Consider the following 22,405-nt stretch of genomic DNA (forward strand, 5'->3'; position numbering starts at 1 on the left):
AACAAGGAGTTAATATATTGGAATGTTTTCTTTGTGATATATACAGGAGTATTAGAGAGAGCGTATATAAATTTCAGTAAAAAAAATCATTTTGAATAAAATTTACTCTACCAAATAATGGAAGGGGCAAATCCCTCCATTTTGAATTCACTAAATGTCCTGATTATGAATATCTTTTTTCTCATGTAGGAGAGGAATGCCAGAATTGGCCCGGTATCGAAGTAGCTAGAACCCCCACCCCGCTTCACCAATTAGATGTATACTCAACCTCTCCATAATTGTAGCACCTGTGCAGTAGCATTCATTAGACATCAATGGGGCTGTGCTCCTAAAGTGCTGAACTCCACAGTGCCCAATAATAGTGATATGTAAAAATAGGTCCTTAAGAGTTCCAGCCTTGTAAAACAACATAAAGAGAGGCGGATGTGCTGGTCTGGCCATAGTCAGGTAGATGGTTCTTCAAGAATGAAGGTAGGAAGAAGTGTGACCCATGAACCACATGTATATGACCAGTCAGACAGAAGTGGTGTATGCCCCCCATCATCTTTCTGATCCAGTAAGGTTGCACAACTTTTCCCTACAAGACAAGTAAATGCCTTGAGTGCTTGGAAGCACTTACTATCCTTCTCCAGGGTTAGTTATAAAAGGCCTACAATCCCTACACTGGCTCCCAATCACCTAGCAAATTAAATTCAGAATACTAACCACAACATACAAAGCCATTCACAACTCTGCCCCGAGCTACATCACCAATCTTGTCTCCAAATATCACCCAAATCATCCCCTCCGCTCTTCTCAAGACCTCCTACTCTCAAGCTCTCTCATCTCCTCCTCTCATGCTCGTCTCCAGGATTTCTCCAGAGCCCCTCCCATCCTCTGGAACTCGATACCTCCACCTGTCCGGCTATCCCCTACTCTTGCTACCTTCAGGCGATCCCTAAAAACTCATCTCTTCAGGGAAGCCTATCACGTCTCCAACTAATCTCCTACCACTTCCATCAGCTCATTCCCCACAGTTACAACCTTTTGTAACCACCTGCCCCACCCTATTAGATTGTAAGCTCTTCTGAGCAGGGCCCTCTTAATCCTCATGTATTTTATTGTATTATAACTGTATTGTCTCCTTTTTATATTGTAAAGCGGTGCGTAAACTGTTAGCACTATATAAATCCTGTATTATAATAATAATAATAATAATAATGTGTTAAAGCAAGTGCGGGATTGGACCAGTTTATGATTACTATTTTCTGTAGGATCCAATCTGGTGCTCTCTTCTTCTTTTTTTCTCGTTTTTTTTTATCTGATTTGTTGCTTGTATAACAAACATCTCTTGTTCTTTCGATGCACCTTCCTGCTCCATAGAGTCATTCCTGCCTTCTGTCAGGGCCGGTTCACACCACAAAGTGTTTCCTGTACCGCAAGTGGCGTGAACAGGCCCTTATTGTAAGCAACTGTGTTTGACGGCCTTTGTGCTTGTTTTAATGACATCAGTTTGAGACACTTCTGAGATCGTTTAAAATTCATTGGCAGGTGTATTTGACTTATAGTTGTCCTCCTCATGACCTGCCTTGGACATGCTTCATGTCCGTTTTTGCATTCACATAGACCTGTGTGGGAATAGCAATCCCACTTAACATAAACAAAAGCCCACAGATACAAGCACTAAGGCCAGGGTTCTGCTGAATAGTGCATCCCCGTCGGATAATACCTCTGACAATCTGCGCATGTGCAGAATGTAACGGCACTCCAGCTGATATGTTGATCAGCTGGCATGATGTCAGCACTGCGCATATGCATAGGCATTATCCAACGATCTGCAAAAGGAAAGTGTAATCGTCAGATTCTAAAATAAATAGTGATCAATCGGCGCAAACAAATATCCTAACCTAAAAAGCTGCTATAACACTCAAGGTCAAATTACAAATCCTCAGTAAACTTTTTATGATTTTAATCGTCAGATTCTGCCTGCCTCTCGGCTCATGCGGGAGAATTGATCTCGTGACAGGCGGATTTCGGTGTGTGTTGCACGATTACATTCTCCATTTGCAGATCGTCGGTTAATGGCTCAGACTATCTTCGCATGCGCAGTGTTGACTTCATGCCAGCTGCTCCACATATCAGCTGGAGTGACGATGCATACTGCGCATGCGCAGATTGTCGGAGGCATTATCTGACGGGATGTACTTTTTGATAGAACACTGGCCACAAACGGAACGAAATTCAGCCGGTTCAGCAGGAACTGGTCGAATCTTGATCCATCTATGGGCAGACTGGTTGTACTAAAGTCGATCTATCAATCAACTTCAGTACAACCAACCTGTCGGGAAACAAGTGATTTTCTTTCCTGCAAACCGTGGTTGAAGGAAAAAAAAAATTGCTTATGTATGGCCAGCCTAAGTGTGATTGAGAGATACTGGCCACTGATAACACGTTGTGTCTTATTTTCAGCAAACATCAAGTCTGCCAAAGACCTTCTTATTTTCTCTATTGGGGATTTGCAGCAAGTGACTCAGCTCTCCATTACTGACATCTATGACTTACAGAAAGCAGCTAGTGCAGCTCTCCAGAAACATTCAGCACTTACAGGTAATGTCATCTGAAGCTATTTATTTAAATGTATACTGGAAAAAATTCAACGTTAATATCCAAATGAGCCTTCATAAAGCTCTGCACAATGTTTTCAGATGGTAGTCTACATCATCCTGGACAGCTATCTGGGAAATGAAAGGTTTGCAGCACATTACAAAGGCTAAACTTTTCAGTCAAAGTCATTTAACCCCTAAAACGAATCTTAAAGTGGTTGTAAACCTCAGTCATGAAATCTGAACAAAGCACATATATCTGTAGTGTTTACTTGTCTATCTCCAAAGCTCTAATGCCCCGTACACACGGTCGGACATTGATCGGACATTCCGACAACAAAATCCTAGGATTTTTTCAGACGGATGTTGGCTCAAACTTGTCTTGCATACACACGGTTACACAAAGTTGTCGGAAAATCCGATCATTCTGAATGCGGTGACGTAAAACACGTATGTCGGGACTATAAACGGGGCAGTAGCCAATAGCTTTCATCTCTTTATTTATTCTGAGCATGCGTGGCACTTTGTGCTTCGGATTTGTGTACACACGATCGGAAATTCCGACAACGGATTTTGTTGTCGGAAAATTTTATAGCCTGCTCTCAGACTTTGTGTGTCAGAAAATCCGATGGAAAATGTGTGATGGAGCCTACACACAGTCGGAATTTCGGACAACAAGGTCCTATCACACATTTTCCGTTGGAAAATCCGACCGTGTGTACGGGGCATAAGTGTTGTTTCTCTCTAGTGCTTCGTTCCCGACACATGAGATACATTTGTGACGGTGAAGGAGAGCTCAGCATACAGCTTGTCTATTCAAAACACAACTCTGCATGTTCTTTCGTTCCTGTGCTGTGTGTGAAGAAGGGGTGTCCCTTTCCTCCAATCGGCTCATAATATATTGTACAAGCGATCTAACTGCAGCTCTCCGCCCCCTCCACTGTGATACTGACAGATGAAGAAGGATTTTATTGCAATTCTGCACGGATGTAGAGAAGAGAGGGTTGCAGATAAACAAGTAAAACGTATGTAGCAGGATTTGTTTCATCTCTGTGTATCACCTTAGGTTATTCACTTCACTGGGTATATTTGAGTGTTTACAACCACTTTAATGCCTAAACACAATTTTGCAACTTTGACATGTGTTAGTAAAGCCGTACATCTCACCGCAACCACTTTGTGTATCCAGGTGGATTATACCTTGGTCTTTTTTCAGGACAAATTGGACTTTCTTTTGGTGGTAAATGGTAACATATATCGCCTGATTTTTATTTATTTTTTTTATTATCAAGGTAAAACGGCCCAAAACCAGTACAAAAGATTTTTTTTTAAAATGTATCTGTATATTATTTTCAACTGCCAAACCCTACCACGAAAGAACAACCCAAAATATATTCTCATGCTGCTGACGGTTGCAGCGAAACCACATAGTCATTGCCAAAAATATTTCTGTCAGATAGCTGACTATAGTAGCGGGCAGTAATCACATGCTAAAAATCTGACGGGCTGGTTCTACTCAAGTTGATCAATGGATCGAATTTGGTACAATCAGCCTACCCATAGATGGATTGAATCTCAGCCGGTTTTGCAGGGACCACCCGAGCTTCCATCCATCTATGGCTGGTTTTAGACAGTTGTCCCAGGAACAAGTGTACCCATTGGAAAATTCCCCCCTCTATTTCTGTTCTGATGGCATCCCAAATTTCTGAATTTACCCTCACTTCAATTCCTGTGACAAGACTCCCTAATGGGGCACAGACAGCAATAAGAACCTGACAGTGATTCTAACTACACACCCCTATATCCACATCATACGCATTGATATGCCCCGTAGAAACTATTTTAGAGGAGTGTAAGCAAACTTTTTTGCTATATATATATATATAGTGTTGACACCAATAGATTGGTATATATATGATCACATGTCACGTAGTAAACAAAAGTTATGAATGTACTGTGTGTGATCTGTGATTGGTCAACAGTGATCACATGGTACCTGGGCCAGTCACAGCACCCTGTACCATCTGATAGCTGTGGCCAATGGCCACTATGGTGACACTGAACTACTGTGATGACAGTATGTAAACCAAAAAAATAAAAAATTGTAAAAAAATAGAGCACAAGTTTATTTAAATGTTATTCTTTTACATACTAGTCAGTATCCCTAATCGCTGCCACACCAGTCATATAATGACGCTGTACTGCACCGGTGATAGTATGCAAAAAATACAATTTTTGGGGGGGGGGGGGACACATTTTATTTAATTTCTCAATTTTCAAAAAAAATGTACAAAAAATTACTACTTCAAAAAACTCACTATGCCATTACCTAAATACCTTGGACTGTGTACTTTCCAAAAAGGGGTCATTTTGGGGGTATTTCTACTGTCCTGGCATTTTAGGGCCTCAAGAAATGACATAGGCCATCAGTACATCCGGATTCATCCATTTTTTAAATAGAAATACCATAGTTTGTAAACTCTATAACTTTCACAGAGACTAAATAATATACACCGTTTTGGGTTTTTTTTACCAAAGAAATGTAGCATTTTGGCCTACATTTATGAAGAAAGATTATTTGTTTGCAAAATTTGACAGTAGAAACTAAGACAAATCTGTTTTTTTTTCCAAATGTTTTAAACTTTTTTGTTTATATAGCAAAAAATAAAAAATAAAACCCAGTGATGATTAAATACCATCAAAAGAAAGCTCTATTTGTTTGAAAAAAAATGATATAAATTTCATTTGAATACAATGTTGCATGACCATGCAATTGCCAGTAGCACAGTGCTGAATAGCAAAAAATGGCCTGGTCATGAAGGAGGTATAACCTTCCGGAGCTCAAGTGGTTAAACTGCTAGTGTATACCACTATTCTAGTGAAGCTAGCTGCGATGCAACTCGAATACCCCGAACCCGACCCCCCCCCCCCCCCCCCAACCTGTTGATATTTGTCTGTATGCTTTTACATGTTTGACTTTAAAGGAACATACATTTTTCTGATCATTTTGATGGATTTCAGCTTTGCAGCTCTACACAGAAAAGTCCCGGTTCCCCGCACAGCACCAAAAGCTGAGCCTGGGATGTGGAGTTCTAAATAATCTGCTGAGAGGAGGGCTCCCCCTGGTGGGCATTACAGAGCTGGCAGGAGAGAGCTCCGCAGGAAAGACTCAGATAGCCCTGCAGCTGTGCCTTACTGTTCAGTACCCAGAGACCTATGGTGGTCTTGGAGCAGGTACGCCTCAAATATATGGTTATGTAAAAAACAAGAAATACATTCATTGGAAAGTTCAGAATTTATCGAAAGTGGTGACGTTGTAATCTGTATGTTTTATTACACTGTATATAGCTGAGATCTTGCGGTGAAAGTGTATTTTAGTGATTAATAAAATTGGGTAAAAGAAAATTTAATAAAATATGAGGTATATGTATTTCACCGATGTTTGTCATCTATACCAGTTTTGCATTGCACTGGAATTGAGCACCCTGTCTTTAAATTTTATGAAATGAAAAAACTCAACCTGTAAAACCTAACTTTTATTAGTTTAAAAAAATATTCTTTACAGTCCCCGGGAGGTTTATGCTATAATGTGCTAGTATGCATAACAGCACATGCATAGGTGTGCGCAGCCTATTGCATTAGGGTGTGCACCCCAAAGCTTAAACACACATGAACGCCACCTGCTGTCACAGGGAGGAGGCTCTGATGGTGGGAGACAGTTGATTGGGAGCCTATTACCTTATATCCTAAGTATAGGTGTAATGTGTTCCTACAGTTGAACCTAGCCTTTAATATAATGGGGGCATTTACACTTGCCAACGGCACCCCAACTACCCACCTGGTGCCACCCCTGGATAATGCTAATGCACATGGGGTGATTAGGGTGTGCTCAGGCACACCCGGCACACCCTGTGCGCATGCCTATGAGCACATGATACACTTACTTGTCAAAGGATATCCCTCCAGCGTTGCGCCGCGAGTTGATGTATCTCTCCCCCTGCTGGCTGTTATGTAGAGCCAAAAAACTGTTACAAGGATTGACTAAGCATATGCACATTTTCAAAGTAACAAAAAACATTTCAACAATACTGATACAGTGTTTAGAGTTAGCCTCGGTTCACACTGGGACGACTTGTCAGGCGACCTAAGTAGCGTCCCGTTCAGTAGAATGGAACCGTTCTAATCTTAGAAAAAGGTTCCTGTACGACTTTGGGGGCGACTTGGGGCGACTTGCATAGACTTCTATACAGAAGTCGTTTTGCAAGTCGCCCCGGCAGTCGTGTGCAGGTCGCCTCGGTGAGGCGACCTGCAAGTCGTGCCGCTTCTGGTGTGAACCGAGGCTTAGTGAATACTCTTTATTGATGATACCTAATGTAATGAAAGTGACTTTAATACTCCTTTAATCGTTTTCTCATTCATGTCTCTGCTTATTTATGTTCCCATTTGATATCCGCAAGGTGAAAGGGGAAAAAAGTCTTAAGGGAACCAAAAATTCTGTCTTTGTCGGTCTGTTTTTTCTTTACTTCTTTCAATTCTTCAACTCATCCTTGCTCATTGCATTCCTGAACTTTTATGGAGGTGAGGAAATCTTGGGGGACCCTTACTATCCCTATTCTCTTTCCCTTATTTCTGAATATGAGTCAGAGCAATCATTTCTAATTAAATGTGCACCACAATCCCTACATTTTTCCACTAATTGGCTTCTTTAGGGATAATTAACATATAGTGATGCCATAATTAAAAAACGTGCACACCAGTGGTCAAAGAAAACTTAAACAAAAATTTTGAACGGCAACTGTACTGATTAACTGACCAGTGCACGACGATATACGTCGGCATAATGGCACAGCTGCGCAATTGGACGTACCTGTACGTCCCCTTTAAGACGCGGCATTGTGGGGGCGCGCCGCCGCGTACTCCGTGACCGTGCCCGCGGGACCCGATGTCTGCCGGTGTCCCACGATCGTGTCACGTAAACAAGGCATTTCCCTGTTCTGCCCAGTGACATGACAGAGATCCACTGCTCCCTGTCATCGGGATCAGTGATCGCTATCATGTCAGTGGTAGCCCCTCCCACCCACAGTTCGAATCACTCCCTAGGACACATAGTGTCATTTACACAGTAATCAGTGTATTTATATAGCACTGATCGCTGTATAAATGACAATGGTCCCAAAATATTGTCAAATTGCAGTCACAATAAAAATTGCAGATCGCCGCCATTACTAATAAAAAATAAAAAAATGTTAATAAAAATGCCATAAATCTATCCCCTATTTTGTAGACGCTATAACTTTTGCTCAAATCAGTCAATATTGCGATTTTTTATTTTTTTTTTAATACCAAAAATATGTAGAAAATACATATCGGCCTAAACTGAGAAAGAAATGTGTTTTTTAAATATATATTTGGGGGATATTTATTATAGTAAAAACTCATGCTTTTTTTTTTCAAAATTGTCGCTCTTTGTTTATAGTGCAAAAAATAAAAACCGCGGAGGTGATCAAATACCACCAAAAGAAAGCTCTATTTGTGGGAAAAAAGGACGTCAATTTTGTTTGGGTGCAACGTCGCACGACCGCGCAATTGTCAGTTAAAGCGACGCAGTGCTGTATAGCAAAAAGTGCTCTGGCCAGGAAGGGGTTAAATTATTCCGGGGCTGAAGTGGTTAAACAAGAATTGTATGATCTGGTATCATGCGAGAACATTTTTTGTGCTTGTCCCATCGGATAATATCGGATGAACTTTCATAGTTACAAAGTTAGTAAGGTTGAATAAAGACACCAGTCCATCCTTTTCAACCTTTCGTGATTGGCTCTCAAAACGATCAGATTATCTTACGATCGCTTCGAAAGCGGTATTTTTCGTATGATTTTCTGATCGTGTGTACAGACCTCTTCAGGGTCAGTTGACTAATTGAAAATAATGCAACCCTTGTGTAGCAGATACTTTATCTTGACAGTTGGTTAAGCTGGTAATCAATGAAGTAGCTAATCTACTCTGCATCTTTTGGGAAAAACTATCTTTGCATTTAATACAATCACAAAAATATATAAGGCCCCTTTCACACTGGGGCGGGGGCGGTGTCTGCGGTAAAACGCTGCTATTGTTAGTGGCGTTTTACCATCGGTATTCGGCCGCTAGCGGGGCAATTTTACCCCCGCTAGCGGACGAGAAAGGGTTAAAAACCACCGCAAAGCGCCTCTGCAGAGGCGCTTTGCCGGAGGTATTGCCGCGGTGTCCCATTGATTTCAATGGGCAGGAGCGGTGGAGGAGCGGTATACACATCGCTCCAAAGATGCTGCTAGCAGGACTTTTTTTTACCGTCCTGCCAGCGCACCGCTCCAATGTGAAAGCCCTCAGGGCTTTCCCATTGGAGACAAAGCAGCTGCACTTTCAGGTCGGTTTGCAGGCACTATTTTTAGCGCAATAGCGCCTGCAAACCGCCCCAGTGTGAAAGGGGCCTAAGAGCATGCATGTTGAATGCCAGCCATTGCTTTGTGGTGGACACTGCAATAATTTATCAAAATATGCTCCCACTGACTATACACTTTACCTTCCTTCTAATTCAGACAATTATATTTTGATATAGGGGCTGTATACATCTGCACAGAAGACGCCTTCCCAAATAAGCGCCTCCTACAGCTGATAAAGTCTCAGCACAGACTGAGAACAGATGTTGCAGCAGATGTCGTTCGCAAAATCCGTTTTGGAGATCACGTTTTCATTGAGCATGCGGCTGATATAGTAAGTTACAATGATGTTGGGCGAGTAGGTCTCAAGAAGCATATATGGGCACCCCATGGCTTTCCATTATATTGAACATCACCAGGTTCTGGCATAGCGGTAAAGGACAATGACAAGTTTTTATTTATTGATGTAAAACCTTTTTTTAGCTGGAGCTAGGCTTTATTTGTTAGTCACTTATGAAGAGTCCATCTAAATCTACTAGTCTGTCTAAAGCTGGCCAATCAATGTTCCAATTCATCCCGAAGGTATTCAATAGGGTTTAGGTCACTGACTTCATGCAGGAAACTGAAGTTTTTTTTCTTCACAGGGGCATATTCATGCTGGAACAGAAAAAGTTGTAAGTGCTTGTCTAAATCTTCTAGTCTGTCTAAAACTGGCTAAAATTGGATTTTTTTTTTCTCATTTTTCTGATCAGCCAGCTGGCCGATTAAAAAGAAAAGGAACGGAATCCTCCATCCACATAAGTGACGTGGATGATGGAATCCTCCCTGCTATGCTATTGTATTCTTCCAGCGGGACGCCTCCGCATTCCTCCAGTTGGCTGCAGGACTGATCAAAACAAGAATTTTCCAACATTCCCATTTGAGAGAAGCCAATCAAGAGATGGATTTTTATCTAGCAGGGAAAGCCATATGTGAATTGAAATTCGAACAATCTATGACCACTACCTTCTCAAACAATGCTGCTGTCCAAGAGTGTCTCTGTTGCTCCTCCATAGAGCCATCCTAAGACAGGAATTGTGTTACTGGTCAGATCACTAAGCGAAAATGACGGAAAGTCTAAAAACCATTAAAAAAAAAAAAGAAGCCATCACACTCAAGGATTAGTAAATTGCAATATATAAAAAATGTTTTTTGTGGCTTAGATACACTTTAATCAAAAAATGGCGACAGCACGGTCATCCAGTTCTGGGAGGGCGTCTATTGACGTCATCCCAGAACCCCGCCCCCTGCGTGCATTGGGCACGCTCTGTGATCGCTGTGTCCTTCTAACACAGCTGATCACAGTCCAAGCTAAAGGGCCAATCACAGCTCATCACATGTAAACAAATGCCTGTTATCGGCAGTTCCTTTCCTTAGCACTGTCAATGTGAGGAAAGGAAAGCCGATAACTGGCTATCCTGTGACAGGGGACATTTACACTGATAATTAGGGCACTGATACAGCCCTATCAGTGCCAGTGTCCATCAGTGCAGCATATCAGTGCCACCTTATCAGCGCCTATCAGTGAAGAAGAAAAATTACTTATTCGCAAAATTTTATAACCAAAACGAAAAGAAAAAAGTTTTGTTTTTCAAAATTTTGTCTTTTTTTTTTCGTTTGTTTGGCAAAAAATAAAAACCCAGTGGCAATTAAATACCACCAAAAGAAAGCTCTATTTGTGTGGGAAAAAAAATGATAAAAATTGGCCTGGGCAGGAAGGGGGTGAAAGTGCCCAGACTTGCAACTTGAGGCATCCATAACTGATTCAATACCGGGCACTTTTATCCCCTGCCCAGGCCAATTTTCATCTTTCAGCGCTGTCACACTATGAATGACAAATTGCGCGTCATGCAACACTGTACCCATATGAAATTTTTATCATTTTTTTTTCACACAAATAGAGCTTTCTTTTGGTGGTATTTAATCACCACTGGGCTTTTAATTTTTTGCTAAACAAACTAAAAAAGACCGAAAATTTTGAAGAAAAAAAAAAAGTTTTTCTTAGTTTCTATCAGAAAATGTTGTAAATAAATACATTTTTCTCCTTCACTGATGTGCCCTAATGAGGCAGCACTTATGGGCACTGATGAGACGGCACTAGTATGCCGCACTTATGGGCACAGAAAGACAGCACTGATTGGCATCACTGATGGGCACCGTTGGAGCTGCACTGATATTCAGGGCACTGATTACTGTACAGGTCACCCCGCGAGGAAATGCCACTGATCGGCACTCCTCTTCTCACACTCTGTCAGTGTGAGGCGAGCCAATAACTGGCACTTCCTTGTTTACAAGTGATCAGCTGTGATTGGACAGGAGCCACGTCATCGGCTTTTTACCGAGATTGGGGTTGCGCCGTGCCTCAGGGACACAGATCGCCCGTAAACGACGCTAGACTGGAGCGACGTCATATGATGCTGTTCCAGAACAAAAATGCATTACGCCCACCATCATTTGACTATATGGTGGGCAGGAGGTAGTTAAAGTGGTTGTAAACCTAGTTACACCACTTTTACCTACTCCTGCGCAGATGCAAGTTTTTATTTTTTGCTAAACAAATAAAAAAAGACAGAAAATTTAGAAAAAAAAAAAAGTTTTTCTTTGTTTCTGTTATAAAATTTTGTAAATAAACAAGTTTTCTCCTTCACTGACGGGCACCGATAGGTGGCACTGATGGACACCCATAGGTGGCACTGATGGGTACTTATGAGTGGCACTGATAGGCATCACTGATGGCACTGGCAGGCATTGCTGATGGGCACTGATTGGCATCCGCCTGGGCACTGAATGGCATATCCCTGGTGGTCCAGGGTGGCATACCTGGTGGGCGTCCTTTGTGGGCATCCCTGATGGTCCTGGTGGCATTCCTGGTTGGGCATCCGCGGGGGGGCTGTGCTGATAAACAATCAGCACAGACCCCCCCCTGTCAGGAGAGCCAATCAGCTCTCCACTACTCGCGTCTGTCAGATGCGAGTGAGGAAAAGCCCATAAACTTCTCTTCCTGTTTACACTGTGATCAGCCGTGATTGGACACAGCTGATCATGTGGTAAAGAGCCTCAGTCAGAGGCTCTTTACTGAGATCGGTGTTGGGTGTGTCAGACTGACACACCACACCACCGATCACTGTGCTGCGTGCCCCCCCAGGGAACGCGATCGCGGCTTATACTACTGTATATTGTATAGCAGTAAAGTATCCTATAAGGAAGATGAACTGCATCTCTTTTATAAATCTATTAAATTTAGGGCTGCAACTAACAATTATTTTCATAATCGATTAGTTGGCCGATTTTTTTTTTTTTTTTTTTTTTTTCGATTAATCGGTTAATAACCTTTAAAAAAAGTGTGCTGTATAATTTAGTTCATATGTAAAGTTTTTTTTTTTTTTTTTAAAGGCAATTTATTCTTGCATATCTCTATGCAGTGGTAAATATAAATAACCAACTATACTATATGGTAAGGGAGCAAAATATCTAATCCACTCTGAGAATAACAGGCAGAAGAGATATACTGTATATACTATTAAAGGGTGAATCTGGTAAATATCATCAGACTCAGAGATCAAATTTTTTATTTAAAAAATAATGTCTTCCTTCAAAAAAATAATGTAATTTTAAGACTGTTCGTTCGCTTTTCTAATCGTTAGTGGGGTCAAATCGACGTTCATTTTCAACCACAGTGACAGGAAAATTTGGAAATAATAGAAAACTTCTTGGTTAAATGAATTTTCAGACAGTGTATGTGGTTTACGTTCAGAAATTACATTCATTTTAAAAACAGAATGTTAAAAACAAATGAAAATTTCAAACAACATTCTTTCATTCAGCGAATGTACAAAGATTTTTCGTCTGAATATTCTCATCTCAAAATTGATCTGTGTGGCCATCATAAGGCTCGGTACACACCTATGCAGTTTGCTTTTGATCTGTTTCTGCAGTGCTTTTTGCTATGCGTTTTGATTTTTGCGCACGTGATTTTGCCGCGATTTGCTTTTTTGCATTTTTTTGGGGGCCAATTTGTTGGGCAGATTAAAAAACACAAATTGTTGCAAAAATACATTACATGCTTTTCTGCAGCTTCTCCATTGAAGTATATTGAACCAAAAAAGCACCGTTTTGCGTTAAAAAAAAAAAAAAAAAAAAGTCCCTTTCCAAATATGCAGCAGCTGGAAAAAAGCATGGATGTGAACGTGTCCCATAGGAAATCATGTAAACGAACTGTAGTGCATTTTTCTGTAAAAAGCACAAAAAAACACATAGATATCTAAGACGTTTAGTAACATAATGGGGTTAAAAAATAAATAAACAAATAAAATTAGCCCTTTATAGTAGAAAAAAAAGCAGATAATCACTACTGTAAGGGGTTCATTTTTTTACTGTAGAACTGTGAAAGTAATATTTACAGTAGCGATTATTTGCTCTTTTTGTACTATAAAGGGCTCATTTTAGTTTTTTTTTAACCCCATTATGTTACTGGCTGATTAATCGATTATGAAAATAGTAATCAATTTCATAATCAATTAGTTGTCGATTTAAATCGATTAGTTGTTTCAGCCCTAATTAAATTAACAGAATTATCAGTAGATGAAAGGGAGATGTTGGATCAACCTTTGACATTGGAAGAACTTCAAACTGCTTCAGATAGCTTGACCAATAATAAAGCCCCAGGGGCAGATGGGTTACCGGGGGGGGGGGGGGGTGTATATCTGCATGTATGCATTTCAAATGTAAACACCTCTGTGCTGAGATGCGCCCTCCCAGCACAGATACCGGTGAGTACCAGAAAACTCCCGATGCCTACTTGCGATCAGGAGCTTTCAGATCATGTGACAGCCAATCACAGCGGGATGCCCACCTCTGCCTCCTAGCATTTAGAGCCTCTTAAAGGAGGTGGTGACGGGAAGGGGTTAAAGCATGTGAAAACGACTCCAACTATTACCGAGAACAGTCTTGCAGGTACACAAGTGGCACACTTTCTCCAACTATTATGCAACTTCTTGAGTACCTGCGCTCATGTCCAAAGACTACAGACCTCGTGAATGTATTATTTTGCAGGACATGCTCACCGAGTGCATCACCAAGAAGCTTCCCATCCTCCTCCTCCGGGGTCAGGTCCGTCTGATCATCATAGACTCTATTGCTGCTTTGTTTCGCTGTGAATTTGCTGCAAAGGATGCTGTTGTGAAAGCAAAACATCTTCAGACGATTGGGGCCAAACTCCACCAGTTAAGCCGAGACTTCACAACTCCTGTATTCTGCATTAATCAGGTATTCAGTATGTGTCAGTATTTCATTTAAAAAAAATAAATCCAGCCAAGTGTATTTTAATTTTGGGGAACGTGCACAAGAGTTTGATCATTTGTCCTCCTTTATAATCAGTGACCCCAGAGAAACTTCCCAACCACCTTCTGTCCTACGGTGACCACCAGAACTGAATGTCTGCTCCTGGTGGTTCTCACTGGAGTGCATGTACATACAATCTATTCAGAATTGACTTCTGATACCAGTATTCTAGTCTTAAGTGAGTCAATAACCTCAAAAGTAGTAAAAACACACGAGGGCACAGACACCTAGTGCATTACCACCACCACCATTTATTGAATTCAAAAGCTAAAAAAAATACAAGCACAGAGCTCTGATGAAGAGGGCATGTCCCCTGAAACACCTCAGCCTCAAACTACAGCACACATGGCTAGGTGACATTGCCTATGGCAGGAGTTTTATTTGGTGGACTTTACCTTAAAATCTACTTTAAAGAATGTATGTACCCACTCGTTAAAATGGTTACAGGCTTCTTTTCTAGTGTAATATAGGTGGGTGAAAAGGAGAACCTAGCTTGTACTTTACTGTAGCTCTTTTGTGTTCATTTGTAGGTTACAGATGCCATGAAAGAAGAAAACTCTGTGCTAAGCCATATTGGGTAAGATCCCCACTGCTGGTTTAGACGTAAATGGTCACTTTGCCTTCTCTATACATGTTAATAATAGAGCATATACAGTACCTCACCCTGTGATCCAGTGTGTGCACTGATGTCAAGGAACTATTGTACTTCCGCTAGTGATCCCAACTGCCCCCTTCTCCCCCCCCCCCCCCCCTTCCTTACCTTTATAGCTTTTCAAAACACATACCCACACAGCGAATTTAATGTCATCCCGTTGCGATCTGCTGTTCGAGTTCCACACAGCGGGTCCTGTGCCACCATCATGCTCCTCTTCAACTGACTGCCTCTTCCCACTGCAGGCACAGCTCCAGTGATGTGCTAAACCCAGCTCCTGAGTGTGCCAATTCTGCAGCCTGCTGAGAGATGTGATGTGAGTATCCCAGGAGGCTGCGGGACCAGGTACACCTCAAACTGGTAGAAGAGAACAAGACCTGGACAGCCGCACACCGGAATGGATAAAGCCGTCTTTTTATTCAAAATACAGGATCATGGGGTACACAAAACACGACTGTGGGGTGGTACAAGAATAACTGACGCGTTTCGCACTTACACCAATCGCTTACTCATAGCTCATAAGTACACATCAAACTGGCCCAGAATAGTAGTGGGGGATGGGGTTGAAAAATACAAAGAAAATTTTAAAATATCCAACAATTATGCTGAAAAGTGTGTGTGTGTGTGTGTGTGGGGGGTTGAGTATTAAAGCAAAACGAACTCCCTTTTGGGAGTTAAGTTCAACCATAAACTAATTCTGAGTTCTATACAGTATAATCTACTGCAAGGATATGCAATTAGCGGACCTCCAGCTGTTGCAAAACTACAAGTCCCATCATGCTCTGCCTCTGGGTGTCATGCTTGTGGCTGTCAGAGTCTTGCTATGCTTCATGGGATTTGTAGTTCTGCAACAGCTGGAGGTCTGCTAATTGCATATCCCTGATCTACTGCATCCACATCCATCAGAGCTTTTCTCACTGTAGCTTCTTATCACAGCTCGGGGCTTATATAGCCTCCATCTCATGCTGTAGGCTGTGTGTTTGTAGGTGGTGCTTAAACCCAGGAACCCACAGGACTGTAAATGCACAAACTCAACTTCAGGATAATAGGCTGCATCCCCTGAGTCTGTTTGAAAACTTTTTTTTATCACTTTTATGACATTTCACTACAGGGTAATCTTGTGTTCCCCTGTTTAATATATTTCCTTTATGTATTACATTTAGATTGGAGGATAAAAAGATGCTACCAGCCTTGGGAATTTCTTGGTCAAATCAGCTTCTAATGAGACTCATGGTGGCACGGACACAACGCGAAGCTCCTCCGCCATTCATAGGCTGCATTGTACGGACAATGGAAGTCATCTTTGCACCGCATATTCCACAAGCCACCTGCTACTACACAATAGACTTGGAAGGTGTGAAGGGAATTGAAGTACAGGGTATGTAACTTATATGAATCAAAGGTGGCCAACTGAAAGGACAATGCATTAGAGATTCCAACCCCCTAACTGATGAAACACCACTGATTCTTTTGAACTGGGTACTATACCAATGAATAATGCACAGATATCTTTTAGAAAGCCTCCCGGGAATGGTTATTGAAGGCTTTTAAAGAATATACATAAAGCCATGGTCCCCCAAAAAGAAACATTTAATATGTTGCAGCTCACCAATCCTTAGATTTGGTGGATGCTTTAGTTTTCTTTTTTTTTTTACTTTATTTTGTCCAGGTAATCTGGCTAGTAACACACTTCTGTGTACTATGTATACTTTGTCTCATGGGGGATGGGTGCGGAACAAGAGTAAAGATAAAAAGAGAGTAAAAAAAAAAGGTAAAGATAATTCTTTGTTAAGACTTTGAACTGTTTTAACCAATGATGTCATTGATGACCAAACGCATAAGAAGTATGCACAGCATGTGACATTGCACATCAGGAAGTAGCACCCATTTTTTTTGTTGGAAACAACATTGATATTTATGACATGCTATTTTTTTTCTGCTTATGTGAGTGTTCTAGTTTTTAAATTAATAAATGTTATGGTATTTGCTACACTGAGATGCTTTCTTTCCTCCTTTTGATTATCCTGGGAGTGCTTTAATCTTTTTACTGAACTGGCTGGTGAAAATGAGAAAGTGCTGTTGGGGGAAGAAACTGGCAGACCATCCATACCTGAGACTCCTTTTTAGACCATTCCTTTGAGATGATCAAATCTTTATGGTAAGAGACAGTGTGATTGGGTGAAGGTGACGAGTCTTCCTCTTCTGTACATCATCCCCTGTGCATCTTCAAGTCTTTAATATTTTGCAAGGACTCTTTTAGTGGACTCTCCCCTCTTTTAATTTGCCTGGATAGCATGAATGCTTTTGTGATATGCTAGGGTTACTTTAGTGCTGCACTGTGTGTTGTTATATTTAACTAATATAAGCCAATTTTATTTTTGTGTGTGTAAAGGCAACACCAACATTTTTTAAAGTGATCATAAAGGATATGTTCATTTTTTTTTTTTAAACCGCTTGCCGACCAGCACACACTGATGTATGTCGGCAGAATGGCGCTGGTAGGCAAAAGGGCGTACAGGTACGTTACCTTTAAGAAGCGGTGTCGCGGGCACTGGCCCGCGGTCTCAGTGACTGCGGGTCCCGCAGACTCGATGTCCACAGGGTGCCCGTGATCGTGTCACGGAGAGGAAGAACAGGGAGATGCTTTGTAAACAAAACATTTCCCCGTTCTGCCTAGTGACAGGCCAGAGATCACTGCTCTCTGTCATCGAGAGCAGTGATCACTGTCCTGTGTGCTAAAGCCCAGCCCCCTAACAGTTAGAATCACTCCCTAGGACACACTTAACCCCTTCACTGCCAGTGTCATTTACACAGTAATCAGTGCATTTTTATAGCATCTATCACTGTATAAATGACAATGGTCCCAAAATAGTGTAAAAAATGTCCGATGTGTCCGCCGTAATATCGCAGTCCCAATAAAAATCTCAGATCGCCACCATTACTAATTAAAAAAAAAAATAAAAATGCCATAAAATTATCCCTGATTTTGTAGACACTATAAATTTTGAGCAAACAAATCAATAAACTCTTTACTCTTTTTTTTTTTTTTTTTTACCAAAAATATGTAGGATACACATTGGCCTAAATTGAGGGGAAAAAAAATGTTTTATTTATATATTTTTGGGGGATATTTATTATAGCAAAATGATTAAAAATATTGCGTTTTTTTTTTTTTTTTTAATTGTCGCTCTTTTTTTGTTTATAGCACAAAAAATAAAAACCGCAGAGGTGATCAAATACCACCAAAAGAAAGCTCTATTTGTGGGAAAAAAAGGACATCAATTTTGTTTGGGTACAACATCTCACAACCGTGCAATTGTCAGTTAAAGCGACGCAGTGCCGAATCGCAAAAAGTGCTCTGGTCAGGAAGTGGGTAAAATCCTCCGGGGCTGAAGTGGTTAAATAACAAATATGATAACTTACTTTCTCTGTGTGGTTTTGCACAGAACAGTCCCAAGCCTCCTCTTCTCGGGTCCCCCCGCTGGTACTCCTGGGCCCCTCCTCCCCCCTCCTGCCACCATAGCAAGTCGCCATGCAGGCTCGCTCCAGAACCATGCTCGGTGTCCATTGTCACTGGAGGGCGGCTCAGCTCCACTCTCTTCTCACTGGCTAATTGACAGCAGCAGGAGCCAATGGCACCCTCTGCTGTCTCTTTGTCCAGTGAGGAGAGAGAGAGCGCCACTGCTCTCATGCACAGTGCTGGGGAGGGGGAGTTGCTTTTTTTTTTTACATTTTTTTACCTCAATGCAGAGAATGCAATGCATTAAGTCCTTTATTTGGTATATGTCTACCATTTAATTACTTTAGAATGTGATGGTGAACATTGCTGTTGGTTTTTAGAATGAATATGATGTGATGGAGACCCAGAGGTTGTACTTACATGTTGCAGCGGTTTTCCTGGTAATGATTCAGCCCAGATATACCTAAATACAGATTAATTTGGCTTGTCAATAACATTCACAAATAGGCAGATACGATACACCAGTTTGAGCATCTATTTTTTTTTTTTTAAGCATTTGTGCGCAAACTTATTCTCGCTTTCACAATGTTAATGGACATTTGCATGCAAATGTGCGCATAAGGCGAAAATTACTGACCAAAAATGTAGATTTTTCTACTTTTTTTTTTTTTTAATGAAGAATACACATGCCTGTGTGTATAGTCACATTACAATTAACAGACTGTATTTTAGCTCAGTAAAAAAAAAAATAAGCTGTACCGATTTTTTTTTTTTTTTTCAAGCTGCAGCGTGCATGACGTTAGTATGGCGTTCCCCTCACTTTCTGGAGATTTTCTTTCCCTGATTTTCTGTTACATCTCCAAGGCATGAAGTGAAGGGAATTATTGCGTGTGGTACAGACTCTTGACTACCTTTGCTGCCATAGTGCTATGTGCTGGGTGTCCAGTGCACCCCTGTGCCTTTAAGGTGGTATGGGCTCCCTCCAGGCTCACCTGCCCTCTGCTTAGCCATTATAATGCATGTGCATCCACTGTGGAGGCTCTCAAAATTTAGAGTTAGGACTACAGAAAATACTGGGGTGCCTTTAGGGGGCTCTGTAGATTACACATGTATTTGCAAATGTGTGTAGACTAAACCCCTGTTAACACATACTGTTAGACAGGAAAATTTGGTTGTTTGCAGGTTGGTCGGTAGGTTGTGCAGGGCATTTCTCTGGTTTTGTTTTGCATGCGTTGCCCTTCCATATGTTCCTTGCTGCACAGGCCAGTTATAGGTGGGGGCAGTGGCCATTTGTGTGTTGTAGTCTTAACCCTTCCCTACTCTGTCCAAATCTAAAAAGAAAGTTTTGGGCTACATATACACTTTGAAATAACTTATAAAATTTCAAGACCAAGTTGCAACTTATATGACATTATAGTGATTGGGTTCACACTTTCTTTTATTGGGGCTTGTTCACACGTGGGTCGATTATGAAGTACAAAGCAATGTTCTTGATGTGCCTATAGCATGTATGTGTTTTTGAAGCATGTAAAAAGCTTCAAGAATGCTTGATAAATGCCCATTAAAGAGTTGCTTTTCTAGTGAAAAGTGATGTAGAGGAAATGATCTGTGGTTTGATATTGTAAATTCTCTGCTAGATGGATTTGTATACTGGCAATAATGCTCAATGCTTCTACCTGGGGCTGACTGGTTGATGCTTTTGCCCAAACACAGAAGCAAATGGTGTTACTTACCACACAGCTGTGCTGTACAAACAGGAAGTGGCTGGAGCCGCTCTGTCCTAGTTCTCTATTATCTCCTAGTGCATTCTGGGACTCGGGAACCTCTATTGCAGGGATATGCAATTAGCGGACTTCCAGCTGTTGCAGGACTACAAGTCCCATGAGGCATAGCAAGACTCTGACAGCCACAAGCATGACACCCAGAGGCAGAGGCATGATGGAGGTCCGCTAATTGCATATCCCCTGTCTGCTGCTTCTCTCCCAGTGCCCAGCTCATACTTCACTGGCTTGCTCTAGGTGTAGTCAGAGCATTGACTTAATGGAAGCAGCTGACAAGCATTGATTCCTCATGAAAGCAACATGTTGCTTAACCACTTACGGACTGCCGCACATCAATATACGTCGGCTGTTTGAAGAGGGATATCTTTGTTATGGCAGCAGCTAGCTGCCATAACACCAGTATCCTCTTCTTCAGTAGACAGTCCGGTTTCCTGATAATAGTAGTCTCTGCAGTGGATTCACCGCAAGATCACTTATCAGCGGCGGGAAAGGGGCACCCTCCCGACACTCTCTGGTGCCTTTTGCCGCTTACTGGAGGCAGTCAGGTCCTCTGCTGTGTGGTATAGAGACGAGTGAGGGGAAGATGGCTCCCACCCGTCTCCATACCATTGCAGGGCGGAAGCGACGTCAAAACGTCACTTCCACTCATAGCTCTTAAAAGGGCCATTTTTTTATTTTATTTTTTAAATCCCATTTTTTTCTTTGCATTTTAGTGTAAATATGAGATCTGAGGTCTTTTTGATCTCATATTTAAGAGGTCCTGTCATGCTTTTTTCTATTACAAGGGATGTTTACTTTCCTTGTAATAGGAATAAAAGTGACAACTTTTTTTTTTTTTTTTTTTTTAAAGAACAGTGTAAAAAAAAAAAAAAAAAAAAAAAAAAAAAAGGTAAAATTAAAAAAAAATAAAAATTAATTTTTAAAACGCGCCCCATCCTGCCAAGCTCACGTGCAAAAGTGAACGCATAAGCGAGGAGCACCTGCGTATGAAAACGGTGTTCAAACCACACACTTGAGGTATTGCTCTGTCCAAATCTAAATCTTTAAATTTGGACAGAGCGAGAGCGAGAACAATAATTCTAGCCCTAGACCTCCTCTGTAACTCAAAACATGCAACCTGTAGTATTTTTTTAAATGTCGCCTATGGAGATTTTTAAGGGTAAAAGTTTGTCGTCAATCCACAAGCGGGTGCAATTTTTGAAGCGTGACATGATGGGTATCAATTTACTCGTCATAACATTATTATTAGTGATAGAAAGTATTGCAACACCCGCCATTTTATTCTCTAAGGTGTTAGAAAAAAAATGTATAATGTTTGGGGGTTCTAAGTAATTTTCTAGCAAAAAAAAAACCTTTTTTAATTTGTAAACAACAAATCTCAGAAAGAGGCTCGGTCCTTAAGTGGTTAACAAATTCAATACTGGGCACTTTAACCCCATTCCTGCCCAGGCCAATTTTCAGCACTGTCCCACTTGTGCGGTCAGTTTTTTTTTTTTTTTTTTTTTTAAACAGCTATTTTTTGGTGGTATTTATTCACCGGGTTGGGTTTTTTTTTTTCCTAAACAAAAAAAAAAAAAGAACAAAAATGTTGGGAATTTTTATTTTATTGGTAAATATGTAATTTTTCTCCTTCACTTATGTGTGCTGATGAGACTGCACTGGTGAAATGGCACTACTGATCATCAGGGCACGTCTCCCCTGTTGGCTCGGCTCTGCTGTCAGTGTGAGGGGAGTCAAGAAGATAACCGGTATTTCCTTGTTTACATGTGATCAGCTGTGCTTGGACACCGCTGATCACATGGGTAAAGAGCCACGTCATCGGCCCAGGGACAACCGCGCGCCACCAATTTCCACGCACCCCCGCAAGCGCAGCGAGAGTGGGACGACATCTTCCCAGATGAGAGAGCCCCCCTGCTGCTGTCATTTGTCTATACAGTGGGCTGGAGGTGGTTAAAGGAGAAGTCAAGCCTGAGCTCCTTTGGCTTCTCCTATGGGTCACAGGAGTGCAATTCCTTTTGCACTTCTGTGACCCGTTTTCAGCAGAGAGCAGGCTGAAGTCCATTCTCTGCTGATGTCACAGGAATCCGTCAAGGACCCGCATCATCACAACAAGAAAAATCAGGATCCGCCAGGTGCCT

At 41.4% G+C, this 22,405-nt stretch overlaps 1 protein-coding gene across 1 annotated transcript in view; it reads left to right on the plus strand.

The window, feature by feature from the left end:
* The window catches only part of XRCC3 (X-ray repair cross complementing 3), a 28,285-nt gene extending 11,263 nt beyond the window's left edge, over nucleotides 1-17,022 (plus strand). Inside the window, exons 3-8 of the mRNA XM_073609867.1 lie at nucleotides 2,449-2,586; nucleotides 5,604-5,816; nucleotides 9,175-9,329; nucleotides 14,087-14,299; nucleotides 14,905-14,951; nucleotides 16,190-17,022. Of these exons, the coding sequence (XP_073465968.1) occupies nucleotides 2,449-2,586; nucleotides 5,604-5,816; nucleotides 9,175-9,329; nucleotides 14,087-14,299; nucleotides 14,905-14,951; nucleotides 16,190-16,412 (989 nt within the window). The 3' untranslated portion in view covers nucleotides 16,413-17,022. The remainder of the gene's footprint in view (nucleotides 1-2,448; nucleotides 2,587-5,603; nucleotides 5,817-9,174; nucleotides 9,330-14,086; nucleotides 14,300-14,904; nucleotides 14,952-16,189) is intronic.
* Nucleotides 17,023-22,405: the final 5,383 nt, after the last annotated feature.

The sequence above is a fragment of the Aquarana catesbeiana genome, linkage group LG13, assembly GCF_042186555.1.
Source record: "Aquarana catesbeiana isolate 2022-GZ linkage group LG13, ASM4218655v1, whole genome shotgun sequence".
Lineage (NCBI taxonomy): Eukaryota > Metazoa > Chordata > Amphibia > Anura > Ranidae > Aquarana > Aquarana catesbeiana.